This window comes from Caenorhabditis remanei, chromosome X (genome assembly GCF_010183535.1).
Source record: "Caenorhabditis remanei strain PX506 chromosome X, whole genome shotgun sequence".
NCBI lineage: Eukaryota > Metazoa > Nematoda > Chromadorea > Rhabditida > Rhabditidae > Caenorhabditis > Caenorhabditis remanei.
The window spans coordinates 20,902,494-20,919,731 of record NC_071333.1 but is presented as its reverse complement, the minus strand read 5'-3'; the positions used below and the strand labels follow the sequence as shown (position 1 = coordinate 20,919,731).

The 17,238-nt window shown below is 37.3% G+C and overlaps 3 protein-coding genes across 3 annotated transcripts; all 3 read right to left on the bottom strand.

Moving 5' to 3' along the window:
• Window positions 1–552: 552 nt before the first annotated feature.
• GCK72_026190 (uncharacterized protein) lies at window positions 553–1,531 on the bottom strand (the record flags this gene model as incomplete). Its single annotated transcript, XM_053736722.1, has 3 exons — window positions 553–807; window positions 865–1,447; window positions 1,494–1,531. The coding sequence occupies 3 exons, from the start codon at window positions 1,529–1,531 to the stop codon at window positions 553–555; spliced, it is 876 nt and encodes a 291-aa protein (XP_053580288.1).
• Window positions 1,532–3,148: 1,617 nt separating this feature from the next.
• Window positions 3,149–4,932, bottom strand: GCK72_026189 (uncharacterized protein; the record flags this gene model as incomplete). Its single annotated transcript, XM_053736721.1, has 4 exons — window positions 3,149–3,456; window positions 4,563–4,675; window positions 4,724–4,842; window positions 4,885–4,932. 4 exons carry the CDS (start codon window positions 4,930–4,932, stop codon window positions 3,149–3,151), a joined length of 588 nt encoding a protein of 195 aa, XP_053580287.1.
• A 6,489-nt stretch (window positions 4,933–11,421) lies between these two features.
• Window positions 11,422–16,675, bottom strand: GCK72_026188 (uncharacterized protein; the record flags this gene model as incomplete). Its single annotated transcript, XM_053736720.1, has 9 exons — window positions 11,422–11,517; window positions 11,896–12,126; window positions 12,386–13,104; window positions 13,294–13,935; window positions 14,383–14,524; window positions 14,583–15,178; window positions 15,311–15,399; window positions 15,954–16,024; window positions 16,601–16,675. 9 exons carry the CDS (start codon window positions 16,673–16,675, stop codon window positions 11,422–11,424), a joined length of 2,661 nt encoding a protein of 886 aa, XP_053580286.1.
• Between the last annotated feature and the right edge of the window lie 563 nt (window positions 16,676–17,238).

The following is a 17,238-nucleotide window of genomic DNA, read 5'->3' as shown; positions in this document are numbered from 1 at the left end:
TCGCGCATTTTGCTTTGACTTCGGATCATTCAACGTTTGTCTGCACCTGTATTTCACCTTTCCATATTTGCAACGGATTTTTGTTTTGACTTTTAACGAAAACGACTCACTAATGTTTTTCTCTTTTATGTTAGACCAGCCTATCTGCCTCGCCTTCGGCGATTCAGTCGGCTGGCCTCTCCTCATTCACGTGGCCACACTTTCTCAAACGTGCCCGCATGGCCGAGTGGTCTAAAGCGGCTGTCGCTGTCCAAAGCACGGCAGTTCGGTTTTGCCCGCTGGCTCAGTTTCTATTCTCTTTCCAAAACCGTTGCGGACATCGCCTCAGACAGACAGACAAACACCACTTGTCTTTTATATATAAGAATGATAGGCCACCCCTTCTTTTGGGTTGCGTGACTGTTTCTTAGAGCGCAATTTGATTTTTCTACTAGAATCTTAGATGCTCATAATAAGATAGCTCATAAGAAGCGTCTGAAGTACAATTGTGCCAGATGTCAACATTATTTATTAGTTTTTCATCGAAAAAAAACAAAGTAACCGGTGAAAAAATCAACGAATGATCAAAATATCGTCTGGAGCCATTTTCAACTTCACTCTAGTGAACTTGAAGTACCGATTCTGTTGAAAAATCACTCTGACTGCATGACCAGATCCTTTCGTTGAGAACCACCACACGAATCTGTCACCGTCTAGAGTTTCCGTTTGGCAAAACCACTGTCCAAATGAATCATTGAGTTCCCTCTCATTCTCAAAGTATTGGAATTGAATAAGGAAGGAATGTAGCTTAAAAGAATGGATAGCGGTCTGGAACAGTACTAATTTTTAAACTAACATTAAGTGGAATTGTGAGAAATGACTTACATTTCGCAACCAAATCGCATCCGAAGTGGTGATGACAGGAATCGAGACGTCTACTATTGAAAAGTGGAGGAGATTCAGAATGGGAATGTTCACACAGATTCCTTCGATATGAAGTGTCTTGGCCTTTTCCCATTGGGTAGACTCACTAAGGTCTTTGAGGTTCCACGGTTTTGGAATGTCTTCTTCAGCGACAGTAAAAATACGAATATCTCGCAAATAGTCCGGATGCAAGTGTTTGACCACCATATTCAGATGCTCATAGCGTTTCACTTCCAGAGTCAGCTCCTTAACTTTCAGAAGCTCATCTCGTGATTTCAAGCAGTTATGAATAGACTCCATGAGGTCGTCCGAGAGGGAGAAATGCTTCAAAATATCCATCTGGTGACGTAGAAAGTGTTCCAACTCTTTATGGAGATCGTTAACTTGGGCCTCACGGGTATCTGATCTCTTCAACACAAGGGTACTGCCATCGTGATGCTTTTGATATTCAACTCTATCACAATCCAAAACTTTTTCAAGATCGTAAAAACCGGGGTCACGCTTGGTAGGTATTTGGTCTACCGGACTGCTCTCGGAGTCTGGCCTGAAAATAAACAGTTATGAAGTGGCTGAAGGCTCACGATACTTACGAGAATCGACGTTCCTTGTTTACAAGATCTATCGGCATTTGTACAGCAAAAATGAGGAAAACTCTGAATAAAACAAATGAGAGAAATAGTAGAGACCAATGATCGAAACTATGAAACAAAAAAAAACACAAAAAGGGAAAAAGGGGACCGACGACCATGTATGCTGCATGTCATACTCGTTATGTTTTTATTTAATGTGTGAAAAGAACTCGACTAAATGGGAAATCACATTAATTTGGAGTATGAGAACGTTTCAAATTGAGGGAGAAAAATGAAAGGGGGCATTCGTTGCAGAGTATGAAAAAAGAACAATGAGGGACTATGAATCATTTGCTTTTTTTTCTTTGTTTTGAAATTAACAGTTTTTCGAAGAACATGGTATTTACAATAAGGATCAAACATCAATATTCACTTACTTTATTGTAATATTTACTTGAAAGAACTTTTTTAGAGTCTACCTGGTTCATACCCTTCTAAATACCTGGAATAATCACTCTTCTCTGTCATAATCCTTTGTTTTGATAATGAATTGTACTGTAGTCAGGTTTCTGATATTGCTGCCTGTCTTATTCTTACTATTCTACTAGGTCAGTGTTTCTCCTCTCAATTGTCTGCAATTCTCCTCATGAGTCGTTTGTGAAAATTCAAGTTGGTATCAAAATGTATGTCAAGGACTGCATTCCGTGTTCATGACGAGCTGAAATAAGAAGTTGTCAACTGTTTGAGAATTTTTTGTTCTATTCGCAGTACATTGCTCAACTCAACCTCCGTTCATTTTCGTCACGACAGATTTCATGTTCGAGCAGGCACAGAATGAATGGATCGGCATGAAGGGTTCCGAAGTTTCATTATCATCCTGCTCTCCTGATTTTTGTTCTTCAGTTTTGTTCATTAGGACTGATTCTCAAAAAACTCACTTTTTTGTTTATATTTGAAAGAAATGAGAGTCCAACACGATTGAAAACCTGCAGATGGTGGTTGAATTATCATTTGTCCTATCACACGAATCCAATTTGTTTTCCATTTCTCAGGGACCTCGACACAGCCAGGAAGCGGTTTTGACGTTGTGGAGGCTCACATTTTGATATTATCCCGGTAAGTTTTTACAATCACAGCTTTGGCTTGACCAAATTTCTAAGAGCAGTGAATGATGATAAAGAGCATCTGAAAATAAAACTATTGGAACTAATAAAAGAAATAGTACTCTTACCTTGACTCAGTCTCATCAAAATAACATTTCCTGATCGCATCAATATCTTATCGTTGATGGCACCGTCTTGAAATTTCTTGCTGCAGTTTTACATTGTTGTCTGGATTCGTAAATTATAATTTTGAAATATTTGAGTAGCTCATAAGTATTTCTCATCAAAAATTGATGTTTTCAATCCAAAAATGCACGTATTTTGCCTGTTTTCAACGTTTACGATAAAGAATCACTTACATTTTCTAATCGGATTGAATGATTGCTGTAATTTTCACGTTCTCGATGCGCATCCATTCTTTTTTATCGTTTTTCTGCTAAAAATCTCAAATTTTGTCAAAGCTTGAGAAAAAAACAGCGAAGAAAATAAGAGAAAGTATTCTGCTGTGTACTTAACACATTTTCAGTTAGAAAATGATGGAAAACAGAAAAAAAGATAAAATAAAAGGTATTACTATTCGTGGTAGCAACATAAGAATCCGTCCCCAGCCATCACTGCAACTTTTCCATCTTTTGAAATATCTACGTTCCGCATTCCTAAGCGTTCCTCGTTGGTTTTGACGATACAATTTTTTCCGTCATTATCGTTAATTTCACTCACTCCATCACCATGAAGTGGATTTGGGCGGAAATCATCATCATCAATCTCGTCTGGGTCTTCAACAATTTCAACCATCTCAACATCATTGTCAACGTCTGCAATATGATTCACGTGAACGTCATTAAGGGCAGGCACTGCTATTGGAATTTGAGATGTTTCAACTAAAATGATAATTATATCAGAGTGAACTAATACTCGTTTTTTATGACAGTGAGAAACGAAAGAAAAACGCGCCTATGGAACGCCAGCGCGTCTTTCCTTTGAGGAGGTTAGGGCAGTGTATCTCGGCTGTTTGGAAACGGACAGAAAGGTTGATAATAGATAAAATCATCCGTGTATTGAGATCTACATTTTTATAGTTGACACATTCTGGATTGGAATACCACCAAGCAAGTTATAGCAGTAAGAAACGGAAGGAGGCGGGTGAACTTATGTTGCTGCCCTTAAAACTAAGAGTCTGATGTGCTCTTCACATTCAAAGAGTATCAAAAGCATATTGTGTCCTATAACAGCCAGCACACCGAGTTTTTGTTTCACTTTCCACTAATATCATTCATTTTTCACATGATATCGGTTTTATTTGAAGACGGTGCACTAGCACATTCATACCTTATTCAAACATGTTGGCTTGCAGCTGTGCAAAATGTTTTTAGCCTTCGGGCTTCACTGGTTATCAACCTAAAGGTTTTGTTATTCCGTTTTGCAGACATAGATTGATGCTTCTCCCCCAAACAACAACGCTCTGAAGAAGACCTGAATCCACAATAAAACGATTTATGAAAGTATTGGTCAAAAAGATTTGGGTCTTTGCAGTTTTCGGATGAAAACTATAAATTTTGAATGTTTATTGAACCAATTGTTTGTATATATTGTAGATTTTTTCCCCGTCAGCATAAATGCAAATCTCAAAACAGTTTTTTTATGATGTTCGTGTTTTTAGTAAACGAGACAGACACTAATGCACCAATGAAGGTTCTCCTCCCCTCCTAATCTTCTTATTTCCGCGGGCAGGTGCATTTCTATCTAATATCCGGATTAAGATCCGCTACTGCTACCCAGAACACCAATTACCCATTTTAACACCGCAGTTAATACACTTTCAAATTGAGGAAAAATTCATAAACAATATGGGTTTTATTATGGAAAGTCAGAAACAGATATGATAGTGCCAATGGTTTTTGAATTACATGAACAACAGTACAGATATAAATCCACTATCATACATAACAAGCGATTTCCAATATATATGATTTCAGCTAATTTATACCTGGCCTTATCCACTTTCTTGTGTTTCGAACACCTCGATCCAATCCCAGTTCTTCTATTTCGAGTGTTTTTGCAGTGTCTTCATCTGCCACGCGTTCTCCATAATATAGAAATCTGGAAACATAATTAATTATCTTAAAGAACTAGTAACATTTGATTTACCGATAGAGGCGGACACTTTCGTTCATCTTTTCAGCAAAATCGTCTTTCACTCGTTTCATTTTGACGTTTTCTGTTATGCGATAATGGGCAAGTACCGGATCCCCTTCCGGATTTCGAGCCTAAAATGGGAAGTTTTAATACTTTCTAATTACTGTTTTTACCAGTTCAACTATAATTTTGATGTATTTCTTTTTTTCCTTGGCTCCCATTTCTGTTGAGGATGATGTTTTTTGATTGTTGGGAAGGGTCTGCAAAACAACATTTAAACAATTTGAAAATAAGTATTTTGAAAGGCAATAATTGCTTGTGAGAAAGAGTTTACCAGAATCTATTGGAATATTTAAAAAATCACAAAAACCGTCTAAGACACCAGACAGATGTTTCTTGGTGGAAGACATAGGTGAGCACCTGCAGTAGAGGTGCGCTTGATCAGAAACAAAACTAATTAGTAATAATTCCTTCTAATAGTCCAACCACGGCTCACGGTCGGCAACCAAAAACGTCCGTGGACACTAATTGCATGTCTCTATGTTTTGGAGGACACCTAGTCTGACAGATGGTTTCCTGGCCATTAATTTCACGAGTATATCTCGAATCGGATTATATTTGAATTATACACGCAATTTGTCTCACAAATATCTACCGGAAGATGATACATTTTTGATACAATATGCAGATAATACTTTTCTGGCTACAAGACATTTATTTTATTAGAGAAAGTTATTCAATGACGTCATTATATTAGAGAGCAAATGAAATGAGCTACAAGCAGAGCACGTGTACAGGCCAAAATTTGTACAGTCGGTACCTAGGATGCTAGCCGGATGATAGCTGAATTTTTCAGCAAAAATAGAGTTTACGTTCTTGAGAGAGTGTTGCTCATAATTTTCAAAAAAAGGATGGTTTTTGAACATCGTGAAGGAACTTTCTAAGTCATCATGAAAAGAAAATAGAAAACAATAAGCTTTCAAAAAACAAACTAGCTTTGCTCTCATTTATCATCGATCTGTGTTCTCAACGTGCAATACACCAATGTTGTCCAACAGTATTAATTTTGATTTTGAAAATCTCTCAAGAATCGGCTCTAATCTTTTGTTATTCAAAGTCTAGATTATATTCAGAGCTGGACTGACTCATTTTTTTCTAGTCAGGTGATATTCCCAGTATGAGCCCACGGGTTTTTGCTGCTGTCACGTGTTATTAATGGATAAAAACCTTGTTGGCAACATAAGATTAGTGCGTAACCATGGCGTTATTAATCCATGCGAATGTGCCATGTGCTCAGAGCCGAAAAAGCAGAGAAAGAAAGCGAGACGCAGGAAAATGATATATAAGCAGCCGTGGGAGCGGAAAATCTAACTATACTCCCTTTCTCTCCAGATGTCTTAATGCATAGACGTCGTCCCCTTTTTTCTGATTATTTTTGAATTCTAATTGTTCAGTTTTAGTGGTTGAAGGTAAGGAAAATAGCCATGCTCCAGATGAAATGAAATGAATACTTTCAGTATTCCCCGGTTGATATTTCGGGTAGATTTATATTATATATATAAGTATGTATACCATATCGGCATGCGGGAACAGTGTGAGTCAATTAGTGCGATCCTCGACATAAATTGTACGCAACGTTTTTCAGAGAGTGGTTTCAATTTTACGGGTCTGTAACATATAAAATAAGATTGGAATCAACGGGTTGTTGACACGTAAGTTGTAAAATTGAACCTTCGTTAAATATACTAGAAACTTGCAGAAAACGGCTTCAGAACTTGCGGAACAGTACACTTCGGGTTGTTTCATGTAGTTTTTCTCACGGGTTTTTGATATTGGTCTCCGAAGTTACTAATTGCTCAAAAACAATGCTCTACCGGTCCTTCATCGTTTAAAATAATATATAATATGTCCGCAATAAAAATTTTAGAGTTTTTCATTTTCTTATACTTATTTTCCAGGTATTTTAAAGTCACCTGACACCAGCTGTATTCTGTTTTTATACTATGTATGAGAAAAAATTTTAAACGTTTTTTTCTTATTTTCTTGCTGTCAATCACGAAAATTCTCTATAAAACTAGGAATATGGAGTTTTGATCACAGGTAGTAAGATCTCAAAAAAAAGTTCAGATTTGTCAGAATCGTAATTTTTTTTGTAATTTTCAGAAAAAACGTTATCAGATCTGGTATCGTCTAGTTTTATTGTTTCAGAATGAAATAAGAGTCTAAGTTACCCCATGCAGAAAAGGGGGTATGATGAAGAATTAGTCATCATGAAAATAATGATAGGAAATAATAAACATCTCAAAATCAAACGTTTCTGTTTTACGTTGAATTGTGTTTGCGACGTGGAATTCACCGAAGTTCTCACGCAAGATAAGCTTTAGTTTTGGAAATCTTTCAAGAAGCCTCTCTAATCTTTTTGTTATTCCAAATGCAGATTTTTTTTTCAAATATGGACTACCGTAAATACTGTATTATAACGGCATGCCGTTATATTTTTCAACTGTCTCCCAGAGAAGTTTTGAAGTTTTAAAAACTCATTAAATTTAGACGAAAAAAACTTTTTTGGGCATTCTTTTCGCTGATCAAGACGTTATCAATCACGCTGCTTCTAATCAGAAACAATAAAAAAACACCGGGATATTCATATTTATGAATTCTGAGTATTTATGAGGTGCCGTTATAATACAGGTGCCGTTCTATTACAGGTGCTGTTATAATACAGTATTTACGGTAATTTCATTTTCTAATCATGTGATATTCCCAGTATGAGCCCCCGGGTTTTTGCTGATGTCACGTGTTATTAATGCACGAAAAATCTTGTTGACAACATTAGATTAGCTGGTATCCAAGACGTTGATAATCTATACGGAAGTGTGGAGAGCCAAGAAAGCGGCCGATGAGAGGGATGGCGAGACGCAGAAAAAAAGATATTTAAGCAGCCGTGGGAGCTAAAAATCCAACTATACTCCCCTTCTCTCCAGATTTTTTAATGTATAGACGTCGTCTCTCTTATTCTGATTATTTTCGAATTCTAATTTTTTAGTTTAAGTGGTTGAATGTAAGGAAGATAGCCAAGTTTTAACACAAATAACCACAAAATTTTTAGTATTCCACGGGTGATGTTGGTAGTTGGAGTCGGAGAAAAATATTTTTAAGTATCGATGGTTTACTCCGTTTGTGGCTCAGTGTAAGTCAAATAGTGCAATTTTTATCAAAACGTATGCAACATTTTCAGAGAGTAGTTTCAATTATTACGGGTCTAATCTACGAGTTGTGTAAGTTGTAAAATTAAACTTTCGTTAAATATACAAGAAACTTGCAGAAAACCATTTCTGAACTAGCGGAACAATACATTTTATGGGTTTAATTGGAAGGTGAAACAAAGGAGGGCACAATTCTGGAATAAGTATATATTTTTTTTCCAGGACTACGTGTTGATTTATGAGGTGTTTTCCAAAGGGTTTGTGGTGTACCGATCCCACTGCGGTTCAAAAATCCCCCTCAACCAACCAACATGCTCCTTATAATAGTTGTTTTTTAATTGTACAGAGTCCATCCCCTATGCTCCTTCTACTACGGTTTAAAAAAAGAGTTATGTTTATAATAAAATGGTCAAAATATCAGAATTTCTCTTGTTATTTCAAGGTAACTTAAGGTTACAATAAGCTTTAGAATCATCCATTGCGTGATGTTATTTGAATCAATACAGATACTGTATTTAGAAATGACTGGTTTCAGTACATAAGAAAGAACATTCGAGTATGATGTATGTTACTCTAAAAAGAGGAAATGAAAACAAACTACGAACAAAAAAAATTACTTAGCCAAAACTTGTCATGAAGCTAGATTCAGCTGGTTCTGTCTGGAAGAATGGAATTCTTGTTGTCAAAATCGTGATTTTTCGTGTAATTTTCGGTATTTTTGGTTATAGACCCCATGACGGTATCGTCTAGTTTCAGTGTTGCAGAATGAAAGACGTGCTAAGGTTACTTCATAGAGAAAAGGGTATGAAAAATGCACATTTACTAATCATTATGAAAACAATGATAGGAAATAATAAACATCTTGTTTTACATTGATATCTGTTCTCAACGTGCTATACACAAATTCTCTTTCACAGGAATAACTTTGATTTTGTAAATCTCTCAAGAAACCGCTTTAATCTTTTTGTCATTCCGAATGCAGATTATAATTACAGCGAGCTGGACTGACTCATTTTTGCTAGTCAGGTGATATTCCCAGTATGGGCCCACGGGTTTTTGCTGATATCATGTGTTATTAATGCATGAAAAATCTTGTTGACAACATAAGAATAGGGCGTGTCCAAGACGTTGATAATCCATGCGGAAGTGTGAGAGCCGAAAAAGCAGCTGATGAGAAAGAAAGAGAGACGCAGGAAAATGATATATAAGCAGCCGTGGGAGCTGAAAATCTAGTTTTACTACCCTTCTCTCCAGATGTCTTTGTGTATAGACGTCGTCCCCTTCTTTTCTGATTTTTTTTGAATTCTAATTTTATATTTTTATTGGTTGAAGGTAAGGAAAATAGCCAAGTTTCAGATGAAATGGAAACTTTTTTTCAGTATTCCTCGGGTGATATTTCGGGTAGGCTCTTGAATGTCGGAGATCACCGGTGACGCTGCGGAAGACGTGTAACCACCTTCGTCATGGCAGTATGCGGTCAAATCTATGAGCCAAGTACGTTAATAACTAACAAATAATAACATTGGTTGAAAAACTATTCAATTTCAGCCACTGCATTCAATATTTGTGTCATCCATTACTACGGGTCCGGTGTTTGAATTTTTTTATTAGATTGAAGTTCTGAAATTGTGCGGGAACCGTAAGTTAAATAATTTATATATTGTGTAAAGTATATAATATTTACAGTTAAAAGTAATTAAAATTCCGGGTCACTTCTCTTTTTCGGGTTTTGTTAGTGAGTGAAGTTCAAGAAACCTGACTTCTGAATTTTTAACATTCATTTTCCAGGACTTCGGGTTGATTCGTCTTGTTTTTTCGTTAGTTTGATGAATGACGAAATTCGAGCAGTGTGCTGTCCCGTCGAAAAATAATTAGTCCCCTTGTTTTATTTTTGTATTCTGTCTAAAATAAAAAGTTTTTAAGTTTTTGTTTTTCTCTAGTTTGTTTTTCAGATACCTGAAAGTTATAATCAGCTCTATAATCATTCATTGCTCATAGAAAAACAAAAAGTGAGATTTCGTATTTGCAGTGACATCATGTGGAAAAGTTTTCATTTGCGAGGAAGTAATCTGTAATCATGGCATGTTAATCCGTTTACGGAATGTCGCCTAACACTTGCAATATAGGCATTATTTTGTCATATGTATGGCAGTCAGAATAGAATATAATATTGGATTGAAATACTTCTACTTTGTCATTCACGAAAATGACATTTTATTGAGTATAAAATATTCAGAATGTAACAGGAAAACAAAAAAATCTTCTTGATGTATGATGAAAGAATAGATTTGGCAGCTCCAAAGCAATTCAAAGTAAACAGGTAAAATCTCATGGCTCAACGAAATCATGCAATACCTTCTACAAGTACAGTACCGTCCAACAAGTTGTAAACGTTGGTCATTTTTAGTTGAAATTGGCCAACTTTGAGAATGTGGTGTGGTAATACTGATTGTTTTATCAAATAGATTTTTGATGAGTTATACATAACAAGGGTAAAGCTTCATTTTTGTGGTTGACAACTTTTTTGTACGGGCACCCCTAGCTAGTTACGTATTGAAAAAGTTTTTCTCCTTGATATCAACCAATTTCAGTGTAAATTAAGGCAATTTTTGAGCTGTGGTCTTAAAATGATCATAACTTTTTACGGAATGTCCGTGCCAAAAAGTTGTCAACTACAAAAATAAAGCTCTACTTTTTATCTGTATAATTTATTGAAAATCTACTTGATGGGATGATCAAAATTGCCATGGCACACTCACAAATGTGGCCAATTTCAACTGAAAACGGTCAAAGTTTACAACCTTTTGGACGGTACTGTAGGCTCGTTGTAACAATAAACATAAGCACGACTGGATGTTGTGACTGCCTGATATTAACCAAATTTTCCTATTTTCTTAATTTTATCTCTGAATTTAAGTACTTTAGCTAGACGTAGGCTCACCCCGCGGAGTTCTCTGTTGAAAAATGTCACCCGATGAATAGATTGTGTAGATTCACGGATTTGATCATCTGTATCTTTACCACATCGTTCATACGTTGATTACAGCTTCAGCTAGTGGGGTTCTGAATGTGAGCACAAAATTTTTTTATTTTATAAAGAGGGATTTTGAAAAAGTTAGAGGAGCAGCACAAAAAAGAAAAAGACAATCAATCAAATATCTGGAAATGAGAATTTTTAGCGTAATAGAAAGATACAAGCAAATACAATGAGAAGACGTATTTCGAACTTTGAGAAAAAAATAATAGCAAGAAAATATAGATCCAAGAGGCAAGGGAAAAAAGGGAAATTCTGTCATTTTTAAAACATTTGGAGTCATGAATGAAGAAAAAAAGTTGCGAGGTAAGTGAATACAATAGGAATACAATAAAATTCCATCTGGAATTTTCAGAAAAAGCGGTAAACATGTTCAATAGGTGAAGGAGATGGGGAAGAAATACAGCAATTTTTGGAATGGAAATCATTGAAAAAATAGCACAAACCAGGAAATATGTTGAATCAAATAATTATTTCCTTGCAGCCTTTCTTCCCTTTGCTGCATAAATGTTTGTGACTACTTTGTTGATTCTTTCCAGTGTAGTGACATTCTGTGTTTTCGACGGCTGGAAAAGATCGACTACAATATACATAGGCGTTTTTATGAGACATTTTGGAATCCGGACGTTTCGGAACTGGTATCATACGATTTGTTTTATAACTAAGACTTTTGAAACCGGGATGTATTAAAACGGAGACTATTTCCAACGGGAAATGTTGCGAATTGCAGTTATTTTGAAAAAGAGAAATCTCGAAACTGTGTCGATTCAGAAATTTTTGGATGTGCGCGAACCAGGACGTCACGGATTTCAGTCAATTGGTAACCAGGATATCTCGAACCTAAATCGATTTAACATCCTGATAAATGGGTTCCGAAACCTGGGACCTTTCGAAACTAGGATGTTTCAAAACTGGAACATTTCAAATCCGCAAAAAAGACTCACAATTCGAATTCTGGTGATACTACTGTGTTTGGAGAATTCATCCAAAACCTGATCAATACGGGTAGACATTGCCGCGACAGTTCGCTTCTCTCTGTCTATCATTCCCTGACGAGTTTTGATCAATTGAGCTGCGTCGATTACTCGTCTCGATCCGGATGAGATGGGTGTTGTATTGAACCAGACGAGGAATTGGTTGTAGTTGTCCAGATGAGCTTTTGAGATTGACACTTGCTGAAAAAAAGAGAATTTAAAGATGTTTGATGTTCCCCCGAGGCTCAACCAGTAGGCGGATCTTATGATATTTTATGCGAAAATTTTTAAAAGTTTCTATAATATGACCAGTATTTAGATCCCAGAAAGTTAAAGTCAAAATTTCAGTATTCGCGATTTTCGGAGTTTTTTTTTCATGGTCATGTGCTCCAAATTCGGCTGATTTCCAACAAAACTTCAATTTTTTCAGTTTTCTCAGTTCAAAATTCACAAAACTCACTTCATCCTGAATCCCTGGTCTCGCCACAGCTGGCTTCACCGCCGACGTCAATCTCTGCGACGAGGAGCTCGCTTTATTCGTCTTCGCCTTCTTCGTTGTTCCCTCCTCCTCTCCAGAACTGTCATCTGATGATGACTCGTGTTGACGTCGTCTGCTCACTTTGGTAGCCGGTTTCTTCGCGTAGACGTTTTGTGGGCGCACTTTTTGAACACTCTGGTTATTCACTCTCTCGTCATCGTCTTCCTGTTCATCTTCATCATTTTCCTGCTCTCCATCAGCATCTTCCTCTAATTCATCAACCTCCTGATTCTCTTCAACAATTTCATTTGCGCGATGAGCCTGCTCATTCTTCGGAACCATCGGGAGAGCCTCAACTGGCTGCAAATCCTCGTCCTCCACCTCTCCAACTATCGCTGGTCTTGGTGCTTTATTGATTTTCGGCACATTTCTCTTTGTCTCTTCAACCGATCTCTCCGCTAATCGTCTACCCTCCGAATTTATATTCGAAGCCATTCGATCGACAGGAATCGCTGGAGCGACATGAACCGGTGGCAATGGAGCTTGTGGTGGCAAGCGCCGAGTGTGCTCATCGTCGCTTCTGACCCGATTTGGAAGACTACGAGACCCACAACACTGTAGATTGATGGCGCTGCAGCGGAAATATGGATATTCCCCTGGAGGGGTGTTGCCGGGTGTACGACGCCATGTTTTGCACGATTCTGAAAAAATCACAAGTTGGTAGTGGGAGGAGCCTAATTAGTGATGCTTTTTAAAAGTATTTTCGAAAATAGTGTTTTCTGCTGGAGGAGTCCGGTAAATCCGCCCGTTTTTAAGCAATTTGCTGAGGATAAACGCATACACCGGCTCAATTTTGCGATTTCTCCCAATGAAAGTATGAAAAAACTCACGGCACAAGATCCAAACACCGCAACACGATACGATCGTTTTCTTGGCCTCATCAGCCAACTGGCTTCTCGGCAAATTCGCCGTAGTGGCGTCATTGTATCCATATTTCTGCCAAAACTCAGCCCAAACATCAGCGTCCGGCTGGAGTTTATAAGCCCATTTCTGTTTCAAATGATCCGGGATCCATTGGTACTCCATTTGCTTCTGATAGATGTTCAAGAAGGCGTTGCACTTTTTGACAAGCAATTTGAAGTCTTCCTGACTCTCGAAACTCTGTTTGTTGTGCGTTGGACTGAAGACATCGTAGGAGACGTTGACGTACAACGAGATTCCCAGCGTGTGCGTCGTGCTTGATCGGAAGATCGCTGACTTGTGTCCCCAAGTGATGAGACGGTTGTTGATGTAGAAGTGCATTCCGTTGTTCTCTCGATTCTGGACGTCACACCCCATTATGACTTTGAACTTCTTCTGTCTATTCGCATTTTGAAGATCTTTGAGTATCTTATCGCAAGAATCCAGTTCTTCTTGGAGTGAGGCGGTCCTTTCGTTGAGATGCCTTCGAGTTGCTTTCATTTGATCAATTGTCTGTACAGACTCGTTCCGATATTGGGTATCGGTAGCGAAGCCGTCGATCTGTTGTTTTACTGAAAATAAAAGAATTTGAATGGGATTGCAATCAGGCTTGTAATTAGCTCTGAATTGAAATCACACCGTTTACGAATATGAAAACTAAACGTGTCAGACAACTTTGTAGGCTGAGAAATCTTGGTCGGAAGTTTGGCTAGTGAAATAAAATAACGCTGGCCACATTCTTCTATAAATCAACAAAAAATTTTTCGAGTTAAAATTTGTTCAGCATGTTTAGCATGATTTCAGCTATCAAATGATATATAACATCTGTCAGAAAGCTCAATCGCGTCTAAAAGTATATGAAAATAAAAATAAAATCCGCCAAAAATCGATAACAATGCCATGAAAACCCGATTTTTAATTATGCCAAGTGTAAATGAAAAGGCCGAAACGCGATGTTTGGGTTTATTGAAACAAAGTCACCGTTATTTTTTACTTTTCCCATAATTTTTGACACTCACTTCTGTCTCTAGCCGAGACCATGTCAGAAACGTTCTTATTGTGGCCGTGTTTGAAGGCCTCCGCAGATAGTTCCGCATGATATCTGCCCAACCAATTAGCGCAAAGCTTTTTTGGTTGGACAGCCTCTTCGATGAGAATTATCTGGAAAATTAGTTCTTCTCTACTTTCATCATTTTTCAGTCTAAAAGCACCAACTCACTCTCATTTTTGGAAAGAGATAGAGAACGCTGAGGTATTCTCTCAGCGATCGTTCGATGAGTGTCCCGTCCTCCGTTTTCGTTTCAATATCGTTTCCATTTACAACTATCTCCAGTTGTTTTCCAACATCTCCGGTCTTTTTCAGACGACCGATGATTATGAGAGTACCAGATCTATCGCGAATCCTTCCGATCATCTCCTGGAGAGTGCGTCCTCTCAATGGCGCGTATTGATTGATGATGTCGAGCTCCTTTTCGTGTGTCTGCAGTATCCATGGGAATTTTCTTGCTCTATTCTCCACTGGATTTCCGCGATCATCCATCGATACACACGGGCACAAGACTTCATCAGTTATCTTGTTGTCCGCGTGAAATGCATGTGAGATGAGGAGACACGTGTTGATGCCGTCTTTTTTGGTGATCATGAAGAGTTCACGACCGAGATGGAAGCCACCGGATTTCATTCCGTTTCCGTATCGACCAATTTTATCACTGGTCTTGTTTGAGTGACCGAAGAGAATCATCTTTGACACTTCCTCTTGCGACATACCGGTACCGTCGTCCTTGAATTCCAGGTAGTAGTCATTGTAGTCTCGAACTGGAAAATAAAGAATTGAAAAATAATTTCTTAAAATTTGGGACAGGACAAAAATGACAATGATTTCACTGTCTTTATCATCAAAATTCAAATTTTCACTTCTCTATCATCTATATCATGTCCAAAACTCACCGAGATTGATCTCCAGAGTGTCAGCGTCGGCATCGTACGCGTTATCCACAAGTTCTGCAATGGCAGAGAACGGTGAGGTGTGGGTCGTACTGAAATAGACGAGAGTTGGGTATAGAGAATGACTCAGTGGTTTTTCTTTCGTTTTCGATATATTTTCATAAGAAATTTGGTGAATCAGCTTCCTCGATCCAGAATTTCCATCAAAAACGTATTTTTGTATTCTGTATAATAGAACTAATGAAAAATAGATTTTCCCTTCTTCGGATTTTTTTTCTTTGGAGGTCATAAGAGAACTTGAAAATTATAATTTGAACTGTCTTCGAGAAATATCGATTGAGGATCAAAAAGAATGAATTAGTTACTAAGCTCAAGAACTTTGTGTCACTATAGTTTTGCCCATGGAGAACCCAATTTTGAGAATGAAATCGTCTTAAAACCGAGTATAAGGCTTTTTCCTAACAATTCTTTTGTCTCAGTCTAAAAACGTCTAGATCTAAAACTGAAATGTTTTTCTTTGAAAATTATGAAGAACCAGGTAAATCAGTACCAAAGTGAGGCCAACTTTCAGATTTTTTCAGTTTTGAAAACTTTCAATCAAAATCTCCGCTTTTTATACTGTTTTGAGCCCCCATATCTCCCTCACCTGTTCGTATTGAGGTAGTTGAGCGCCAGAGTGGCTCTTGGAATGCTCAAGAATTCCATTGTCATGGTCATCTATAAATGATACAAATGATAAGTAAAATTGCAAAAAAAAGTGAAAATTGAAAGGTAGCCAACTCGGAATTGAACCGAAAAACAGGAAACAAGCATTATTTTTAGAAATTACAAAAAAACACGGATTTTATGCATTTTTGTTTAAAAAAATAAATATGTTAGTATTTAACTGCATTCTGATAATACAAGAAATGAATAGCAACAGATCTACAACTTGGTGACAACAATCAAAATTAGTACAAAAATGCGAGTAACAGTAAGAATACAAATCGATCCGCTTTGAAGACGTTTTTCACAGCTTTCGACACTCGGATTGACGATTGATCCTCGTTGCAGTCGATTCTGAAAGAATTGATGGATAAGGCCACGCCCCAATCTCAAAAAAATGACAATTTTTTCAGCCAGTTTCACTTCAAAACGTTCCGGAAATGCCGGGCTCCTCCCACTTTTGCAAGGTCTTTGACAGAACCGTGCGAGAGCATTTTTACCAATTTTACCTGAGAAAACCGGGATTTTCATTCACATTTTAAGAAATTGTTCATAGAATTATCTTCTGAAATAGCTAGAAGTACTCACATTTTCATTCTCGTACCTAATAAGCCGCAGACAATGAGTGAGCCTTGGTGTGGCTTGTTCCGTCGTCTGCTCCATTAATTTCTCCTCTCTCTCTCTCTAATTGATCTTCCGTATGACTCCACACGGGTTCCTCTTCTGTTTCTTGACGCCAGTCTTTTAATTCAACTAGGGCCATTCGTTCTTCTGGAAACTGGGGATGGATGATAAATGGTGAGAAGTAGTAATTTTAGGTGACAATTTAAAAGAAAAATCTGGCTTTGAGGAGTTTTTGGACTTAAAAATGGAGAAATTCACTAAGAAATGAAGATTTTTGGAAGAAATCCAAGCTTTTCTTTCATAAAAATGGTAAAACGGAAATGTTTTTTTTAGATTTCTTAACTCCAGTATTCGGGGAAATATGTTTTCTCTAATTTAATATCTAGGTTAATTTTTGAGGTAATCACGGTGAAAATTAGAAAATGCATTGTTTAATCGTAAAAACCTTTTGAAATTTCGAACTTTAGAGTTTTTAGACACATTTTTCTGAGAAAAATGAAGTTTTTCACACAATTGTTCCAAACATTAGATTTTTGCATGAATTTTGACTATTCCTCAAGAAAATGTGAAATTAATCACAAATGTTCAGCCAAAACTTGAAA